At 47.9% G+C, this 20,807-nt stretch overlaps 1 protein-coding gene across 12 annotated transcripts in view; it reads left to right on the top strand.

Annotated features, from left to right (window-relative positions):
• Window positions 1-20,807, top strand: part of rdgB (retinal degeneration B) — a 507,955-nt gene that overhangs the window by 133,870 nt on the left and 353,278 nt on the right. For all 12 annotated transcript variants that reach the window (XM_069311958.1, XM_069311951.1, XM_045726080.2 and 9 more), the window contains 2 exons: window positions 15,942-16,145; window positions 16,277-16,416. In XM_069311958.1, coding sequence (XP_069168059.1) covers window positions 15,942-16,145; window positions 16,277-16,416 — 344 coding nt within the window. The remainder of the gene's footprint in view (window positions 1-15,941; window positions 16,146-16,276; window positions 16,417-20,807) is intronic.

Here is a 20,807-nt window from a genome sequence, read left to right as displayed (position 1 = left end):
TGATGTGCTTCTTAAGATATGGGCACCACACAACCGCTGCATATTCTAGCTTTGGCCTAACAAAAGTCATGAACAATTTCTTTAGTATATCGCCATCCATGTATTTAAAAGCAATTCTGAAGTTACAAAGCGTTGCATAGGCTCCTCGCACAAAGTTCTTTATGTGGTCCTCAGGTGATAGTTTTCTATCTAGAACCACCCCTAGATCTCTTCTTTATCAGAATTCTTTAAAGATTTCACATAATATATAGGTTGTGTGGGGTCTATGGTCTCCTATTCCACATTCCATAACATGGCATTTATTGACATTAAATTCCATTTGCCAAGTGGTGCTCCATATACTTATTTTGTCCAGGTCATCTTGAAGGGCATGACAATCATCTAAGTTTCTTATCCTTCCTATTATCTTAGCATCATCAGCAAACATGTTCATATAATTTTGTATACCAACTGCTAGATCATTTATGTAGACAATAAACATCACTGGTGCAAGAACTGAACCCTGTGGTACTCCACTTGTGACATTTCTCCAGTCCGATACATTGCCTCTGATTACTGCCCTCATTTTTCTATTAGTCAGGAAATTCTTCATCCATGTCAGAAGCTTACCTGTCACCCCTCCAATATTTTCCAGTTTCCAGAACAACCTCTTATGTGGAACTCTGTCGAAAGCCTTTTTTAGGTCCAGATAGATGCAGTCAACCCAACCATCTCTTTCCTGTAAAATCTCTGTGGCTCGATCATAGAAACTGAGTAAATTCGATACACAGGATCTTCCAGATCGCAAACCATACTGTCTGTCTCATATTATATCATTTCTCTCCAGATGTTCTACCCATTTAGTTTTGATTAGTTTTTCCAATACTTTCACTATTACACTAGTCATTGATATAAGTCTATAATTGAGGGGGTCTTCCCTGCTGCCACTTTTGTAGATTGGAACTATGTGGAGTACCTGTTTCCACACGTCTGCTACGACTCCTGTACACATAGATACCTGAAAGATCAGGTGAAGTGGAATGCTGAGCTTAGATGCACATTCTTTCAGAACCCATGGTGAAACTCCATCTGGGCCAACTGCTTTATTCTTACTTAGCTCCTTTAGCATATTTTCCACTTCATCTCTAGACACCTCTATACGCTCTATGTTGTTCTGTGGAATTCTTATTGTGTCTGGTCCTCTGAAGATCTCATTTTGTACAAACACACTTTGGAACTTTTCGTTTAATGTTTCACACATTTCCTTTTCATTTTCCGTGTATCTGTCCCCCATTTTTAACCCCTGAATATTATCCTTTACCTGCAGCTTACTTTTAATGAATTTATAGAAAAGGCCTGGATCTGATTAACATTTGTCTGCTATACCGTTCTCAAAGTTCCTCTCTGCCTCTCTCCTTACTGACGTGCAGTTGTTTCTTGCATCTTTGTATCGCTGGTATGTTTGGGGGTTTTACCTCTTTCTATAATGATTCCATGCTTGTGTCTTTTGATCTCTGGCCCTCTCGCAATTTCTGTTGAACCAACCCAGTTTTCCAGGTCTGAATGTCTGTTTTGGTATGAATGTTTGTGTGCCTTCATCAATATATTATGCAAAATTTGGCATACCTCTCATTTACTTCCTTGCCTAGCAACAAGTCTGTCCAATTATACCCAAGAAAGCAAATTCTAAGTTCCCCATAGCATCCTCTCTCGAAATAGAGTTTAACAACTGTCTCACTGTCCCCATTCTTTACTAGATTATATCGCATAACGTATTTAATGTCCAAGAGGACGTGATCACTCTTTCCAAAGAGAGGAAGGTATTGGATGTCAAATACCTCTTCTTTCCTGGGGAATACTAGATCCAGTACTAACGGAAAATCCCCTTCCCTCATTCTTTTGGCCTGCTTGACGTGTTGATACATGAATTTCTCCAAGATGAGGTTTACAAATCTGCGTGTCCAAATGTCCTGTGTTCTTGCCTCGTGGGCCTTCCAGTCTATTGCCTTAAAGTTGAAGTCCCCCAGTACCAACAATCAGGATTTATCTTTGTCAGCTCTTACCATAATCTCTCTCATGACCATTATGAGACCCTCTCGTTTGTCATCCAGTTCTTCCTTTGTCCATGTGTTGCTTGCTGGTGGGCTGTAGGCATTTAAAATTATCAGATTATCATCTTGATTACAGAGCTGCAATGCCATTATGTCAATATCTTTAGGGTTTTCAAACATTAATTCTCTTACCTTCAGGTGTTCTTTCACCAGCACAGCCACTTCTCCCCCCCTTCTTAGTTTTCCTGTCACGTCTCCAAACTGAGTAGCCCCTTGGGAACACGACCTCATTTAAAATATTTTCTTCAAGTTTAGTCTCTGTTAATGCGATAATATCTGGGACTTTGAGCTGAATTATATCCTTCAACTCCAATATTTTCGATCTCAGTCCATCTATATTGGTACTGTATATACTATTTTCAGAAATATGTTCCCCTTTCCTTTATGTGTATGTGTGCGCGTGTGTGTGCATACGTATGTGTGTGTAATACACCTTTGTGTGTATGTGTATGTGTATATATGTATATGTACATAATATATATATGTATATATGTGTATATATGTATGTATACTTTTTCTTTCGAAAGGGGCTCTATTCCCTTCACTGTTGACGGGGCACTGGGGGAGCAGCTTGCTCTGTTGACTCTTGCATGGTCCCGCAGTTAGTGGGCGCTTTTGGTTGTCTTCCGGCCTCTGGTGGTGGCGGCGGACGGCTTCTCCCCCTTTGGGGGGTTTAGGGCTGGAGGGGTGGGCTTCTTCTCCTGCACTTCATCATGTCATCTTAGTGGGTGCCTTGGACATGGTCGATCCGCCCCATCCTTCTGGGGTTCCCGTCTGCTTCATGCAAACATGGGCCTGGCGAATCTGCGGTTCTTCTGGACTTCTCCAGTCTGCGCCTTGGATTCTATGCCCTCATCGGAGGACTGTTGTCTCCTGTCCGGCTTCTGTTGGGGTCGGGTGCCTAGATGTTGGCCCTGGACCTCCAGGTAAATTCTTGGCACGTTCTCCAGTTTTCTGGGACTGGCACAGTTGGTGGTGGGGCTTCAGGCTTGCCGCTTTTGTTGCCTTCCCTAGTTTGTAATTGGCACTTGGTGTATTTACGCAGCTTTACTGGATCTTGGTGCCCTGTCTGAGTCTGCTTGGGATTCGGTGTCTGGCCTACCTCGACGACTGGCTGGTGTGGGCCGGACTGACTGGCCAATAAGCGGCCAAATGGTCCGCTTGTCTGTTCGCCAGGTGTGTGGTTCTTTCCAGATCGCCGGGTTTGGTTCCTCTGGCGATCTAGAGGCCGTTCCATATGTTTCCGTCCCGAGTTCGGACCTGGCTGGGTCTTGTTTAGGGCTCTTGGGCTGCTCCTTGTCTTTCCCTCCAGAAGTGTTATTGCGGCTGTGGTTCCGCCTTCGGCTGTTCATGAGGGGGGTCCCGGGTTGCTCGGAGGTTCCTCGAGCAGTTGTGCTGGAGTCTGAACTTCGACGTGCTGGTCTGCCCACAGGGTCAGGTTTAACTTTGGCATCTGTTTGGCACCTTCGGAGACTCCCCTTCCGCCCCTCTTGCAATCGTTGGGTTCATTCCTCCGGGGATCTTGTGTTGGTGCTGTGTCACCAGCTTCCTCTTTGGGGTTTTCGGGGTTCCGTGCCTTGGCACCTCCACGAGCCTTTGCTCGATGTGTTCACGGACGGGTCATCTCTCAACTGGGGCTTTGTGACCAGTGCTCACCAGGTCGGCCGAAGATGGTAAGGTCTGTCCATCCGTCGGGCTAACAGCACGGTTCTGCAGTTCGTGACTGTCTGGTTTACGCTTCGGAGGGTTTGGGTCACTCGGTGCTCTACCATTCATCTCCATTTGGAATGTTCTCTGGCGGTTCTTTGCCGGAACCACACGGTTTCTTTTAGGTGTTTGACCTTTGGGGTTGGTCCCTTCGAGCGGCTTGTTTGCTGTATTCTCGGGGTTTGGCTAACCGTGAGGTTCATGTCCGGGGTGTGTCCTGAGTCCTGGCGGACAGCTGTCTCAGTTCATTCCTCTGTTTGCGGATTGGCCAGTCGTCGCCGACTCATTTCATTGGTTCTGCTGGACTTATGAACTCCTGGCAATGGATGTCTTCGAGTTGGCGTGGTCTAGGCATCGCCCATTTAATGTGGCGCCCTAACCCGCCTGCGAGGCATTCACTGTGGATGCCTTTCGGCAGGACTGGTCGAGGTGGGGGTACCTGTTCCTCTTCTCCCGGTCCAGCTGTTACTTCGGGTTCTGGCTCGGTTGGAGCTCATTCCCACGAGAGTAGTCCTTATGGTCCCTTGGTGGCCGGCCCAGCTTTATTTTCAGACGCTGCTTGATAGGTGTCCGCACCTGGGGCGTTTTCCCGTGGCTCTGCCTCTTTCGGCAGGTCGGACCGGTCCTGTACGTGACTGGTTCGGCCTTCTCCTCGGCGACAGTATGAAGTTCGTGGTGTTTTTATGCACGTTTTCTTGCTCTTCGTAGGTTGTCTTCTCTTTTGCATCGGGTTGTCTTGTCCTTTCTTGGGTTTTTAGGACTACAGTCAATTGATGTTTCTTACTGTCGCCTCGTTTTGTGCGGCGCTGGTGGAGCCGCTCCAGCTTGCGTTAGGGGTGGACGTCACATCTGCCCTGTTTCGTATGCTTTCTTGTGTTTTGTTTCACCTCCAACCTGCTCATGCGTCGCCTGTGCTGTCCTGGTCCTTGATCAGGGTGCCTTCTTATCTTCTCCTCAGTTTGTGTTAGCCCCTTCGGTTCAGGTTTCTGCTCTTTGGTACTGGTGGTAGGTTTGTACGTTTGCAGCCTTTCTCCGTCCTTCTGGCGACGGTTGAGACGGCTGCTTTCCGGAGGGGTTCTTGGGTTATTGATGCTTGATTGGGTCAACCGGGGGTGCATCCTGTGTTATCTGGTTGCGTGTTTTTTTTTTTTTTTTTTTTTTGCTGTTACCTGCATACCATGTCTGGGGATGCGCTTTGCGTTGATCCGGGTTCCCTTGTTTCCTGTTTCAGGGCTCGGGTCTCCCAGGTCGTCCGCAGAGTTTTAGGTCTTCCAGACTGAGGTCTGTCCTTGCGCCCATGCTGTTTGGACGTTTGCAGCTTTTGCTGCTGTGTTGGTGACGTCTAGGGCTCACTTCGGGCGCAGGGATTTGAGGGTCGCACAGGTTCTTGGCCGCCCATTCTTTATGCGCGTCTGCTTCTGTGCGTTCTTGTTGCATTGGGTCGCAGGATGCAACCTGTTGTCTCGGCTTCCCGTTGCGGAGTTTGTGGCGGCTGCCTCCCGTGTCAGCCCTTCACACTTTACTGCTGCGCTGGTTGGCCGCGCTGCCCTCCCTGCCCCGAGAAGGGGAGGGGGGATCCCTAAACCTACCACGCCGGCTGTCAAGCTTCAGTTCGGAAGCTAAGCTTCAACCAACGCAAAAAAAACGCCGCCCAATGGGAGGGAGGGTTGCCAGGGAGCCTCCGGGGCTCACCCAGAAAATGGCGTTTCGTTACATTCAACGCTGGTTTTCTGTAGGAAACCACTACGGCTCCCTGGAGCTTCATACCCAAAGAGAAGGAAAAGAAAGGGCTAACCCGGGAGGCGGCCACAACAAACTCCGCAACGCGAAGCTGAGACAACAAGTTGCATCCTGCGACCCAATGCAACAAGAACGCACAGGAGCAGACGCGCATAAAGAATGGGCGGCCAAGAACCTGTGCGACCCTCAAATCCCTGCGCCCAAAATGAGCCCTAGACGTCACCAACACCACATCAAAAGCTGCAAACGTCCAAACAGCATGGGCGCAAAGACAGACCGCAAGGCTGGAATGAAAAACTCTGTGGACGACCTGGGAGACCCGAGCCCTGAAACAGGGAACGAGGGGAACCAGATCAACCAAAGCACATCCCCAGACATGGTACGCAGGTAATGGGAAAAACGCAACCGGACAACACAGGATGCACCCCCGGCCAAACCAATCAAGCATCAATAACCCAAGAACCCCTCCGGAAAGCAGCCGTCTCGACCGTCGCCAGGACGGAGAAAGGCTGCACACGTACAAATCTACCACCAGTATCAAAGAGCAGAAACCTGAACCGAAGAGGCTATCACAAACTAAAGAGAAGAAAAGAAAGCACCCTGATCAAGGACCAGGACGGCTCAGGCAACGCATGAGCAGGCCGGAGGCGAAACAAAACACAAGAGTGTACGAAACGGGGCAGATGTGACGTCCACCCCGAACGCAAGCCGGAGCGGCACCGCCAGCGCCGCACAAAACCAAGCGACAGTAAGAAACATCAATTAACTGTAGTCCTGAAAACCCAAGAAAGGACAAGACAACCCGATGTGAAAGAAAAGACAACCTACGAAGAGCAAGAAAAGGTGCATAGAACACCAGGATCGTCATACTGCCACCAAGACGAATCTCGCAGGTGGGACACCGTCAACAAGGCCACCTGAACACCACGAAGATGGTGAGACCCGTGTCAAAATACCAGACGCGAAGAGCAGAGGAGAAGGCCGAACCAGTCACGAACAGGACCGATCCGATCTGCCAAAAGAGGCAGAGCCAAGGGAAAACGCCCCGGGTTCGGACACCTATCAAGCAGCCTCTGAAAATAAGCCGGGCCGGCCACCAAGGAACCATAAGGACTGCTCTTGTGGGAATGGGCTGCAACCGAGCCAGAACCCGGAGCAACAGCTGGACCAGGAGAAGAGGAACAGGTACCCCCACCTCGACCAGTCCTGCCAAAAAGCATCCACCGTGAATGCCTCGCAGGCGGGTAAGGGCGCCACAAAATGGGCGACGCCTAGACCACACCGACCCGAAGATGTCCATGGCCAGGAGTCCATACGTCCGGTAGAGCCAACGAGACAAGTTGGCGACAACTGGCCAATCCGCGAACAGAGGAATGAACCGAGACAGCTGTCCGCCAGGACGCAGGACACACCCCGGACATGAACCTCACGATTAGCCAAAACCCGAGAATCCAGCAAACGAACCACTCTAAGGAACCAACCCCAAAGGTCAACACCTAAGAGAAACCCTGTGGTTCCGGCAAGAACCGCTAGAGAACAGTCTGAATGGGGTTGAATGGTAGAGCACCGAGTGACCCATACCCTCCGAAGCACAAACCAGACAGCCACGAACTCCCGAATTGTGCTGTGAGCCCGACGGACGGACAGACTCCACCATCCCCGGCCGACCTGGTGAGCACTGGTCACAAAGCCCCAGCTGAGAGATGACCCATCTGTGAACACATCGAGCGAAGGCTCGGGAAGGTGCCAAGGCACGAAACTCCGAAAACCCCAAAGAGGAAGCTGGTGACGCAGCACCAACACAAGATCCCAGAGGAACGAACCCAACGATTGCAAGAGGCAGAAGGGGAGTTCTCCGAAGGAACCAAACAGACGCCGAAGCCAAACCCGATCCCGCAGGCCGACCAGCACGTCGAAATTCAGACTTCAGCGCAACTGCTTGAGCAACCCGGGACCCCCTCATGAACAGCCGAAGGCGGGACCACAGCCGCAGTAACACTTCTGGAGGGGAAGACAAGGAGTGGCACAATAGCCCCTAAAAAAGGCCCAGGTCTGAACCAGGGACGGAAACAGATGGAATGGCCTCCTGATCACCAGGAAACCAAACCCGGCGATCTGGAAAGAACCACACCCCTGGCGAGCAGACAAGCGGACCGACTGGGAGCCCACACCAGCCAGTCGTTGAGGTAGGCCAGACACCGAATCTCAAGCAGACTCAGATGGCACTAAGATCCAGTAAAGATGCAAGAAAATACAAAGTGCCAATTGCAAAAACTGGAGAGGAACGTGCCAAGAATTGACCTGGAGGTCCAGGGCCACCATCTAGGCACCCGGCCCCAACAGAAGCCGGACAGGAGACAACAGTCCTCCAAGGAAGGCATAGAAACCAGGACGCAGACTGAAGTTGTCCAGAAGAACCGCAGATTCGAAAGGCCCATATCTGCAAAGAGCAGACGGGAACCCCAGAAGGATGAGGCGGATCGACCACGCCCAATGCACCAACTAGGATGACATGACGAAGCGCAGGGGAAGAAGCCCACCCCGCCAGCTCTGAACCCCCCAAAGGGGGAGAAGCCGTCCACCGCTGCCACCAGAGGCCAGAAGACAACCAAAAGCGGGACCATACGAGAGTCAACAGAGCAAGCTGCTCCCCCAGTGCCTCGTCAACAGAGAAGGGAACAGAGCCCCTTCCGAAAGAAAAAGTACACATACACATATATACATATCATGTATATGCACATACACATACACACAAGGTATGTTACACATGTGCGTATGCACATACACATGTGCACACACACACTGTACACATGTAAAAGCGTACACATACAGTGTACACATGTACATGTATACATGCACACATACACTAGAAAAGAAAATTACAAGTCGCTGACCAGTGGGCAGAGAGCACACGCCGGCCAGGCAAAGAAGGCACAAAACTGCATCGAAAGGCCCACCTCGACAGCAAAACCGCAAAGTCCCAGCACAACCACAACATGTGCAAAGAACCCAAAAGGATACCAAAGAACCCAAAGGGAACCAGAATCGAACCAGGGGCAGCCCAAACCATCACATTTTGCCGGCGGATAAACACCACAGAAAGGCAAAGCACAGCCCCAGACAGAACCCCCAGGGAAACGGTCATAACAGACCGAAAACCGAGGGACAAGATGTGGGAGCAAGCATAACAGCCAGGGACACTGAGCCCAAACCCCAGGGCCCAGACCCAAAACAGACAAAATTGGAAACCCGGTGTAAAATCAACACTCAAACGTTCCCAAAGGAACAGGAAACGGGCAGAAAACACCAGAATAGCAAAGAAACGACAACAGGAGAATAGAACCCCTGAAAAAAAGGTGAAAACTTACCCAAGAAGCTCACTCACACACCCAGTCGAATGTAAACAAACCGCAACGCCTCCTTGGTGGCCACGCCGGGAAACCGGCAGATGAAAATGCCCACCAGGACAGAAGGCTGTGACTGACTCAAAAGATAAGAAAACACGCCAGCAAAAATGGGAAGCACGCAGACTGGATGGGCGAAAAATGCCGCCCAAAAGCAGAAAACCCAGGCAGGGGCAAACCACCCCAGAACTGCTAGCAGGCATCCCCCACAGCCCCTGGAACCAACAATAGAGGCCCTGGGGCAGAGCCGTCCTCCAAGCCCTCCACCCTTATAAAAAAGGAAGAGTCCATGGGAAAGGCAGCAAGAAAGGGCCGCTGGTAAGACCCAGAAGCCTTGGCAGGAGGAACAGGCTCGAAAACCTCCGTCCCCAACCCGAACGGGGCAGCCCCCGAAACCGCCCGAGTCTCGGCCCCAACTAAACCCCGCCCCGACCCCGAAACCCGCATACAGTCCGGAGCTGGGAACAGGGAGGGAAAGGTGCGAACACCACCTAACCAAAACCGGGCGGCCTCGGGGCATCCGAGTGGGAAACCAACCTTGCGTGTTGCAGCAACCTAACCTAGCTTGCAACACAGATGATGCCTGTACTCTGAACAGTAATAACATCAGGAGAGTACTGGAGAACAAGCAGAGAATCTCTCTGGCAAGACTCCAGGTCAAGGTGTCAGTGACCCAACAGGCAACATGACGGAGGTAAAAATGGCGACTGTCACCCGGAGACAAGGGCACAGCAACCAACTATCCCGTACAAGATGGGTTGGGACCCGTAAGACACATACAATTGTCCACCACTGGCAAGGGGAAAAACAAAACAGAGCTTGATTTTGAGGGATTCAATGAAGAAAGCATTGATATTAGTAGTCTACATAACAAGTTGGTAAATTTAGATACTATAGTGAACTCTCATGTAGAAATAATTAGTAAATTGAAAGAAAGTAATGACCATTTGAATAGCAAAGTTTTATGTCTTGAGGGTTTAGTGAAAGACTTGCGCAAGGATAAGAATCAATTGGAAACAAATTGCAAAGCCATGGAAGAAGAAAATAAACTCTTAAAAATAGCTTTGGAAGAAGTTAAAGTAAATTTAAACATAAATGACTACAATAGGTTAAGCAAGGAAATTCAACAGGAGAAACAGCTTTTGTCAGCACAGATGGAGGAAGTTACACAGGGAATAGAACAGTGCAAGAAAGATATGCAACTCACTTATGCACAAGTGGCCAAGGAGAAGGAAAAAATAGAAGAAGCAGTAAAGGAAGTCAAACACTGCAGCAACCAAGATAAAACAAACATTAGGCTAGAAGTGAGGAAAGAATTGGCATCTAACCCGAAGTTGGTGCAAAACACAGTTGAGCGGAGTAAGTCCCTGATCATTTTTGGCTGCAAAGAAAAGGCGATAACATCTAGGTCAAAAAGAGCTGTAGAAGAAGCTAAAGTAGTAGATAAAATTGTTGGCCTCATGGAAGGTCTTACAAACAGAGAGAATATGTGCGACTACAGGAGAATAGGCAGGTACGTAAAAGGGAAAGATCGACCTTTGAGGATCACCCTAAACGGTGCCAAACAGATGGAAGAAGTACTAAGGAATGCTAGAAAATTGCAAAGGGATGAGGATGGGAAAGGGTGGTCATTAAGACGAGGTCTTTCAAAAGAAGATAGAGAGAAGCTGAAACTGAACCTCACCGAGGCAAAACATTTAAATGAGAGCAGGAATGAAGAAGAAATAAATTCTTTTTTCTACAAAGTGATAGGGGTAGGCAAACCAGTAAAGTGGTACATAAGGGTAAACCAACAAAATCAATAGAGAGAGGGGGAGTGAAGAATAAGGAGAGGGGAAACAAGTTCCTGAAGATTGCATACACCAACATAGATGGAGTGAGATCGAAGATACTGGAGTTAAGTGATGTAATACAGCTGCAGACACCAGACATTGTTGCACTCACAGAGACAAAACTTGAAGATGTAATTTTAAATGAGGTCATATTCCCAAGGGGCTACTCAATTTGGAGACGGGACAGAAAAATTAGGAAAGGCGGTGGCGTTGCTGTGCTGGTAAAAGAACACCTAAAGGTGAAGGAAATAATGACTGCCAATCCACAAGAAGTTGACATAATAGCACTAGAGATCTGCTATGAGGATGATAAACTAATGATGATAAATGCATATAGTCCACCGCCAAGCAGCACATGATCAAAGGAGGAGCTAGATAGTAAACGTGAAGGTCTTATAACAATAATGAGAGAGATTATAGCGAGAGCGGATAACGATAGATCACGACTGTTGATAGTCGGTGACTTCAACTTGAAATCCATAGACTGGGAAGCATATGAAGCTAAAACAGAAGATTTTTGGACCTGTAAATTTGTAGACCTCATCCTGGAAACATTCTTGTATCAACATGTTAAACAAGCTACGAGGATGAGGGAAGGGGACGTTCCCTCCATGCTAGATTTGATATTTACCAGGAAGGAGGAAGAGATATTTGACATTCAGTACCTTCCTCCCTTGGGTAAAAGTGACCATGTCTTTTTGGGAATAAAGTATGCAATGCGTTATAAGCTGGAAGAAAATAAGGAGGTTGAAGCAGTTGAAAAACCAGACTTCAGGAGAGGACATTATGGTGACCTTAGAAATTTTTTTAGTGAGTATAATTGGACAGACTTGATGCTAGGCAAGGAAGTGAATGAGATGTATGGCAAGTTTTGTGAAATATATGATAAAGGCACAAAAAAATTTATACCAAAACAGAGATGCAGAACTAGGAAACAGGATTGGTTCAATAGAAATTGCGAGAGGGCTAGAGACCGAAAGACACAAAAATGGAATCAATACAGGAAGAGGCCGAACCCCCAAACATACCAGCGATACAAAGATGTGAGAAACAACTACACGGCAGTGAGGAGAGAGGCAGAAAGAAATTTTGAAAAAGGGATTGCGGACAAATGTAAAACAGAACCAGGTCTATTCTATAAATTCATAAACAACAAATTGCAGGTAAAGGATAATATTCAGAGGTTGAAAATGGGAAATAGATTCACGGAAGATGAAAAGGAAATGTGTGAAACACTAAACGAAAAGTTCCAAAGTGTGTTTGTACAAAATGAAATCTTTAGGGAACCAGATACAATAAGAATTCCAGAGAACAACATAGAACACATAGAGGTGTCTAGAGACGAAGTGGAAAAAATGCTCAAGGAGCTCGGTAAGAACAAAGCAGCTGGCCCAGATGGCGTTTCACCATGGGTTCTGAGAGAATGTGCATCTGAGCTCAGCATTCCACTTCACCTGATCTTTCAGGCATCCCTGTGTACAGGAATCGTAGCAGACGGGTGGAAACAGGCTAACATAGTTCCAATCTACAAAAGTGGCAGCAGGGAAGACCCCCTCAATTATAGACCTGTATCATTGACAAGTGTAATAGTGAAAGTATTGGAAAAACTAATCAAAACTAAATGGGTAGAACACCTAGAGAGAAATGATATAATATCAGACAGACAGTATGGTTTTCGATCTGGAAGATCCTGTGTATCGAATTTACTCAGTTTCTATGATCGAGCCACAGAGATATTACAGGAAAGAGATGGTTGGGTTGACTGCATCTATCTGGACCTAAAAAAGGCTTTCGACAGAGTTCCACATAAGAGGTTGTTCTGGAAACTGGAAAATATTGGAGGGGTGACAGGTAAGCTTCTATCATGGATGAAAAATTTTCTGACTGATAGAAAAATGAGGGCAGTAATCAGAGGCAATGTATCAGAATGGAGAAATGTCACAAGTGGAGTACCACAGGGTTCAGTTCTTGCACCAGTGATGTTTATTGTGTACATAAATGATCTACCAGTTGGTATACAGAATTATATGAACATGTTTGCTGATTGTGCTAAGATAATAGGAAGGATAAGAAATTTAGATGACTGTCATGCCCTTCAAAAAGACCTGGACAAAATAAGTATATGGAGCACCACTTGGCAAATGGAATTTAATGTTAATAAATGTCATGTTATGGAATGTGGAATAGGAGAACATAGACCCCACACAACCTATATATTATGTGAGAAATCATTAAAGAATTCTGATAAAGAAAGAGATCTAGGAGTGGTTCTAGATAGAAAACTATCACCTGAGGACCACATAAAGAATATTGTGCAAGGAGCCTATGCTATGCTTTCTAACTTCAGAATTGCATTTAAATACATGGATGGCGATATACTAAAGAAATTGTTCATGACTTTTGTTAGGCCAAAGCTAGAATATGCAGCTGTTGTGTGGTGCCCATATCTTAAGAAGCACATCAACAAACTGGAAAAGGTGCAAAGACATGCTACTAAGTGGCTCCCAGAACTGAAGGGCAAGAGCTACGAGGAGAGGTTAGAAGCATTAAATATGCCAAAACTAGAAGACAGAAGAAAAAGAGGTGATATGATCACTACATACAAAATAGTAACAGGAATTGACAAAATCGACAGGGAAGACTTCCTGAGACCTGGAACTTCAAGAACAAGAGGTCATAGATTTAAACTAGCTAAACACAGATGCCGAAGAAATATAAGAAAATTCACCTTCGCAAATAGAGTGGTAGACGGTTGGAACAAGTTAAGTGAGAAGGTGGTGGAGGCCAAGACCGTCAGTAGTTTCAAAGCGTTATATGACAAAGAGTGCTGGGAAGACGGGACACCACGAGCGTAGCTCTCATCCTGTAACTACACTTAGGTAATTACACTTAGGTAATTACCAAGCCCCGACAGGGGTTTCCAGGGCCCGTAGGGGAAACAACTACAGGAACTCCGGGCAAGGTGTTGCTAACCGGGTAAACACCCAAAATCAACAAGGGGTAGAGTATAACACTGAAAACCCTTGCGACGTGTACAATCAGGGGGCCTAGCAGAGGGCCTCCAAACACTACTAGTGGAAATATAGCCACACCAGGCCGACCCTCACCAGGCTAATGAAAATAAAAACAAAAGAAAAACCCTGCAAAAGTACACAATCTCCAGAGGCAACAGGAACCGGTCGCCGCTTAGGTGGCAGATTGCGCAACCCTTGACGCCCTAACCAGCACAATACCAATCCCTACCCAGAGCCAAACAAGGGCCCCAAGCCCCAGCTGGCCCCAAGGGCGAGGCAAATGCCGAGCAGCAAGAACCTCTAAGGGAATGGTTCCCGAACGCCCCAGGGAAGATAACCCTGTAACGCAAGGGCAGTACTCACAGGCCGCTTAGGGAAGTCAGCCACTAAGCACATGCAGCCCCGGCACTGATGAGGTACTCCTGGCCACCGCACAACACGACACACGGCAGTGAACGCCACACAAGGCAAACACTGCCTAGGAAACTGAGGCCAGAGAAGCGTTTATCCCGGTTGACATTAGCTTACGAACTGAAGCTTGGCAGCCGGCGCGGTAGGTCCGGGGCTCCCCCCTCCCCCTTTCGGGGCGGGGAGGGCTGCGCGGACGATCGGCGCGGCAGTAAAGTGTCATGTTTGCTTGTTTCATTGGGATTGTAGGGAGTTTCTACCCCTCTGTTTGGTTTTTGTTTTAGTTTTTACCATGTGGGGTTTATTTTGTCATGCCTACCTTTCTGGGTGCCTAACCCCGGTTACCTTGAGGTTACCTTGAGGTTACCTTGAGGTGCTTCCAGGGCTTAGCGTCCCCGCGGCCCGGTCGTCGACCAGGCCTCCTGGTTGCCGGACTGATCAACCAGGCTGTTGGACGCGGCTGCTCGCAGCCTGACGTACGAGTCACAGCCTGGTTGATCAGGTATCCTTTGAAGGTGCTTATCCAGTTCTCTCTTGAACACTGTGAGGGGTCGGCCAGTTATGCCCCTTATGTGTAGTGGAAGCGTGTTGAACAGTCTCGGACCTCTGATGTTGATAGAGTTCTCTCTCAGAGTACTAGTTGCACCTCTGTTGTTCAACGGGGGTATTCTGCACATCCTGCCATGTCTTCTGGTCTCGTGTGATGTTATTTCTGTGTGCAGTTGGCACACAGAAATGTGTTTCTGCGGTTGATGGCAGATAAGGAAAACCCCAGCTACAAGGGGGTTTTCCAGGGCCATTGCTCCCTGAAACCTCTCTGAAGGGGCCAGGTTCTGGTGCTGGTCCCTGGTAGGTCTGAACTCCTTAGCTAATGTCCCGGTCTAATATAACGTACATTAGCCCGATAAGCTCCAGGGAGCCGTAGGGGCTCCCCACAGAAAGTGGTGATATGATCACTACTTACAAAATAGTGACAGGAATTGACAAAATTGATAGGGAAGATTTTCTGAGACCTGGAACTTCAAGAACAAGAGGCCATAGATTTAAACTAACTAAACAAAGATGCCGAAGAAATGTAAGAAAATTCACTTTCGCAAGCAGAGTGGTAGATGGTTGGAACAAGTTAAGTGAGAAGGTGGTGGAGGCCAAAACCATCAGTAGTTTCAAAGCGTTGTATGGCAAAGAGTGCTGGGAAGACGGGACACCACGAGCGTAGCTCTCATTCTGTTATCTTGAGATTCTTGAGGTTATCTTGAGATGATTTCGGGTCTTGGTGTCCCCGCGGCCCGGTCCTCGACCAGGCCTCCACCCCCAGGAAGCAGCCCGTGATAGCTGACTTAACTCCCAGGTACCTATTTACTGCTAGGTAACAGGGGCATCAGGGTGAAAGAAACATTTTGCCCATTTCTCCGCCTCCACCGGGAATTGAACCCGGAACCTCAGGACTACGAATCCGAAGCACTGTCCACCAAGCTGTCAGGCGCCTGTAACTACACTTAGGTAATTACTCTTAGGTAATTACCTGATTGGTTTAGGATTTATTCTTGATAGAAAGATATCCAGTTACTGTATATATATTCTTCTCCGAGAATATGGTCTATCATGATGTTATACGATTATTCACACATTCAGTATTGTACAGTACATATAATATTTAATATGATTTTGGTGTTAATTTGTGTTAGTTCATAAATTGCTCTCAAGCGTTAAAGCTGATTAAAGTCAAAGTAATTGGTGCCTTTTCAGGTTGGCTGAAGTCTCTTATTCCTAAATCGGCTTTGTCGGTGGAGGAGGAAGCGTGGAATGCCTACCCTTATACCAAGACCCGCTTCACTTGCCCCTTTGTAGAGAAGTTCAGTATTGAGGTGGAAACATTCTACTATGATGATGCTGGAAATCAAGAAAATGTCTTCAATCTTTCAAAATCAGAAATAAAGCAAAGAGAAATAGGTAAGTCTCCACATTTTGTATATACTGCACGTCATCAAAATAACCAAGATTTATTTTGTAATTTTTGTTTTAAATCTTTTCTGAAATATGTTAGAAAATTTTGATGAATGTTAAAGTTATAATTTTTCCAGATGTGATTGATGTGGTAAAGGACCAGTTATATGGGGCAGATTATGTTGAAGAAGAAGATCCTCGAAAATATAAGTCAGAGAAAACTGGAAGAGGCCCATTGGGGGATAACTGGATTACAGAGTACTGGGAAACATGCAAGGTTAGGCCACTGTTTCTTTATTTTTGATAAGATTTCTTTATTTGGGAATCCTTATTTTTGGAGGACTCGATAAAAGCTGCATTGTTATTAAACCTAAAAACTATCCACCAAATTGTATTTTGTTTACTTCTGTGGGGAGCCCCTATGGCTCCCAGGATCTTATCGGGCTTATGTATGTTATGTTAGACCAGGACATCAGCTATGGAGTTCAGACCTACCAGGGACTAGCGCCAGAACTTGGCCCCTTCAGAGAAGTTTCAGGGAGCAATGGCCCTGGAAAACCTCCTTGTGGTTTGGGGTTTTCCTTATCTGCCATCGACCGGGGTTAGGCACCCAGAATGGCAGGCATAACAAAACAAACCCCACATGGTAAGAAACTAAAACCAAAAATCGAACAGAGGTAGAAACTCCCTACAATCCCAAGGAAGGAAACGAGCAATTATCACATTTTACTGCCGTGCATCTCATCCGCGCAGCCCTCCCCTTCCCCTCTCTGGGAGGGGGGCCCCGGACCTCACCGCGCTGGCTGCCTTCAATTCGTAAGCTAGTGTCAACCGAGACAGACGCTTCTCTAGCCTCAAATTCCTGGGCGGTGTTTGCCTTGTGTGGCGTTCTCTGCTGTCTTTGCGTGGTGTGTGGTGGCCAGGAGTACCTCATCAGTGCCGAGGCTGCATGCGCTTAGGAGCTTCCTTCCCTAAGCGCCCTGTGTGTACAGTACTGCCCCTGCGTATCAAGGTTATCTTCCCTGGGACGTTCGGGAACCGCTCCTGTAGGGGTTCTTGCTGCTCGGCATTTGCCTTGCCCTTGGGGCCAGCTGGGGCTTGGGACCCTTGTTTGGCCTTGGGTAGGGAGTGGTGTTGTGCTGTTAGGGCGTCAAGGTGTTGCGCTGCCTGCCACCTAAGCGGCAACCGGTTCCTGTTGCCTGTGGGGACGGTGTACTTTTGTGGGGTTTTTCTTTTGTTTTGTTTTTGTTAGTCTGGTTGGGGGTTCTGCCTAGTGGGACTATAGTTTCCCAGATACTGTTTTGGTGGCCCTCTACTAGGTCCCCGTGCTTGTACACATCCCAGGGGTTTTCAGTGTCATCATCTACTCCGTGTTAGTTTGGGCTTTTTAACACTTTAGTGCGCGCGGCACGAGCTGGAAAAAAAGCGGGTTGTGCGCGCGCCGTTCTGGGCGCTCAAGCGTAAACACAAAAAAGTTTATAATCTTTTCACACTCCTAACATCAATTCTCGAGCAACGTTTTTCATTTTGGTATCAATGCGTTGGCAATAAAATTCTCTACAAGATCATATGCATAAAATGTCACCCAAGCATTTGGTATCCCACCACGAAGTAAATAAACACGAAGATGACTCGCCGTGACACCCAAACAGGAAGTAAATGTTCATACTCTTTCGTTTGTTGCCAGCCTCACAGTCATCCTACAGTGCTTATTTTGATATCACTGAACTCGCAATAAAATTCCCCACCCAAACATATGCCTATCAATGTCTAATTATGTTCTGCACGAGTGTGGGAACTGGGCGAAGCGTTAGCCGTGATTTCAGCAGCGATGACACTGTTGTGATGCCGCGCTTTGAAAGTTTTACTTATTTCACTGTCATGACATTATTTCTCGAGCTACGTATTTCATTTTTATAGCAATGTGTTCGCAATAGAAAGTTCTATAAGAACGTGGGTAGAATTGGCCAACAGAGCGTCAAATAAATTTACGGCGAATAAAATCTTACGCGAATCTTACGCGTGTTTTTACCCATGAGCGTAAAAAGTTTTTACTTTGCTCATGTTTTATCAAGTTTATACTTGATTCACTCCGTTTTTTTTGTTTGTATAGTGTTTGGAATAAAATTCTCTACACAGACATATGCATATAAATGTAGAATCATGATCGCGGCCAACACAAGAGTGTGTGGAGTGCGCGATTACCATCGTTGTGACTCCAATTCAATAGTCTCTCCTCTAAGTTACAATACATTGCCGTTTTCTCAAATAGGCACAGTGCCTATTAGAGAAAACAAAAATTTAATGGCAAACATATTCATACAAACCCCAAGTCGATCAAGTAGTAAATACCCAATATCAAGTAGTAATACCCACTGTCCGTAAATTTTCATCGTGATCCGACAAGCGGTTAGGGAAACCGCCCGTAAGTCCAAGTCGAAAATCCAGGAAAGTGTTAACTGCTTAACAACCCCTTGCCCTGGCTTCCTGTAGTTGTTACCCTACGGGCCCTGGAAACCCCTGTCTGGGCTCGGGGGACCCATGGATGCATCTCCCAAGTTCCAGCCTGCCTTGTATAGGTTTGAAGGTTGCTGTGTACCCTTGTCTCAGGGTGACAGTCACCTGTTTTGCCTCCGTCATGCAGCCTGTTGGGTCAACGATACCTTTGACCCGGGTCTTGCGAGTCGTGTTCTCTGCTTGTGCTCCAGTTACATTCTGATGATGATGCTGTTAGGGTACAGACAGCATCCGCATTGCATGTTAGGTTTAGGTTACTGCAATGCGCCAGGTTGGTTTCCCACCCGGATGATCCGAGGCTACCCCGTTTTGGTTTTCGGGACCTGGATCTGGGGGGCGTTAGTCGCTTCGAATTTTTGACTCCTTCCGCGCTCTCTGGTCCTTCCCCTGTGGTTCTCCCTGCACCTCTTCCCCCCATGTCCGGCTCCCAAATGTTGAAGGATTTTGGATTCGGCACAGGGTTTAGTTGGTAATGAAACTTGGGCGACTTCGGGGGCTGCCCCATTCGGGCCGGAGACGGAGGCATTTGAGTCAGTTCCTCCTTCCGAGGCTTCTGGGTCCCACCAGCAGGCCTCCTTTTTGTCTGCCTTTTCCCTGGACTCTGTTTTTTCTTCAGGGGTAGAGGGTTTGGAGGACAGCTCTGCCCCAGGTCCCGAAGTGGAGGATCTTGAGGCTGGGGAGGAGTCGACCTGGGGGCCTTGGGCACCCTTTGACCCCACGTGGGTGCATTTGCCTTCCTCATGGGGCTTATTGTTGCAGGGGGAGGGTTTTCTTACCCCCTTTCCCTGTATGAGTATGATTTGGGTTCGGCTCCTCCCCAGGTTCGGTTCCGGGCTCCTTTGGGTACCTCTTCTACATCTTTAAAGAGGTTTTCTACTTCCCGTATCTCCGCAAAGGAGGCTCGGGAGGCTCTTGCTGCATACCTCCTGCGAGACACGGTTTATGCCTCTATGATGGATCCATCCTCTTTTGAGTTCGGTTCTTCTTCCCGCTTTTGGGTACTTTTGGAGTTTCCGGAGTTTTCCTGGCTGGCAGACTGCCCATTCTTTTCGTTGGGGGCATGGCATGGGTTCTGTCGGACCTGCACGCTTGATTGGCGTGAAACGTCTACAGTTCTGCAGGTTTATCTGGGGGCGAGTTTGAGCACCTTAATGCATGCTTGTTCACCCCTGTGCTTTCTCGGGATGTTGGCCTTTTCCAGCTTCACGTGCAAGTTCCTCTTGTTTCAGCATCATTGGTTGCGGAGGATTTGCGCGCCTGTGGGCATTTGGCTTCGGTCTTACGTTTCTTTTCCATTCTTGAGCGGTCTTCTGCCTGGCTTGAGGAGGATGTGGAGGCATTGAGTGACGCGCCTTCGTCTGGAGCGCTGACTTCAGCAGCTAGGGCGTCGGCTGCACTGTTGAAGCTTCTTGCGCCCATCCTGAAGGAGGCAGTGTCTGTTTTTTGCTTCATGCCTCGTGTGCCGTCAGGCTGTGCTCGCCCTCTCCTTGGAATTTGCTTGGGCCCTGGCTTTTAGGTTTTCATCTCCATTTTGTCCGTTGCTGTTTGCAGAGGCTGCAGTCTCGCAGTTTCTGCAAGCGGCTTCGTCTAGTTGTCGTCCTATGTCGGTCTTGTTGATACTTTGGTGCGGCCGTTCTCGGCCATCTTGGAGGGGTCGTACCAGGGTTCAGGGTTCCGCTGGTTGAGGTGGGCCATTGGTGCCAGTTTGTAAGCCATCGTTGCCTTCAGTGTCTGTGTTGTCTGGTCGGCACGGTGATCGCCTTGTTCGACGTTCAGTTTCTCGTATGGGGCGTCGGTCCTTTCACGGTTCGCCCCGTTGACGGGGCGATAGGGGGGAGGCTCACTCTGTTTGCCCATGCTTGGTCCCATGATTTGTGGGCCTTTTTGGTCATGTCATCTGGCCTGTGGTGCAGTTGGGTAGCTCCTCCTCCTTCCAGGAGTTTGGGGCAGGCTGCTTCTCCTGCGCTTCGTGAAGTCGTCGTGGAGTAATTACCTAAATGTAGTTACAGGATGAGAGCTACGCTCGTGGTGTCCCGTCTTCCCAGCACTCTTTGTCATATAACGCTTTGAAACTACTGACGGTCTTGGCCTCCACCACCTTCTCCCCTAACTTGTTCCAACCGTCTACCACTCTGTTTCCGAAAGTGAATT

The sequence above is a fragment of the Procambarus clarkii genome, chromosome 71, assembly GCF_040958095.1.
Source record: "Procambarus clarkii isolate CNS0578487 chromosome 71, FALCON_Pclarkii_2.0, whole genome shotgun sequence".
NCBI lineage: Eukaryota > Metazoa > Arthropoda > Malacostraca > Decapoda > Cambaridae > Procambarus > Procambarus clarkii.
Note: the sequence above shows the minus strand (reverse complement) of the source record. Positions and strands in the feature narration are given on the sequence as shown.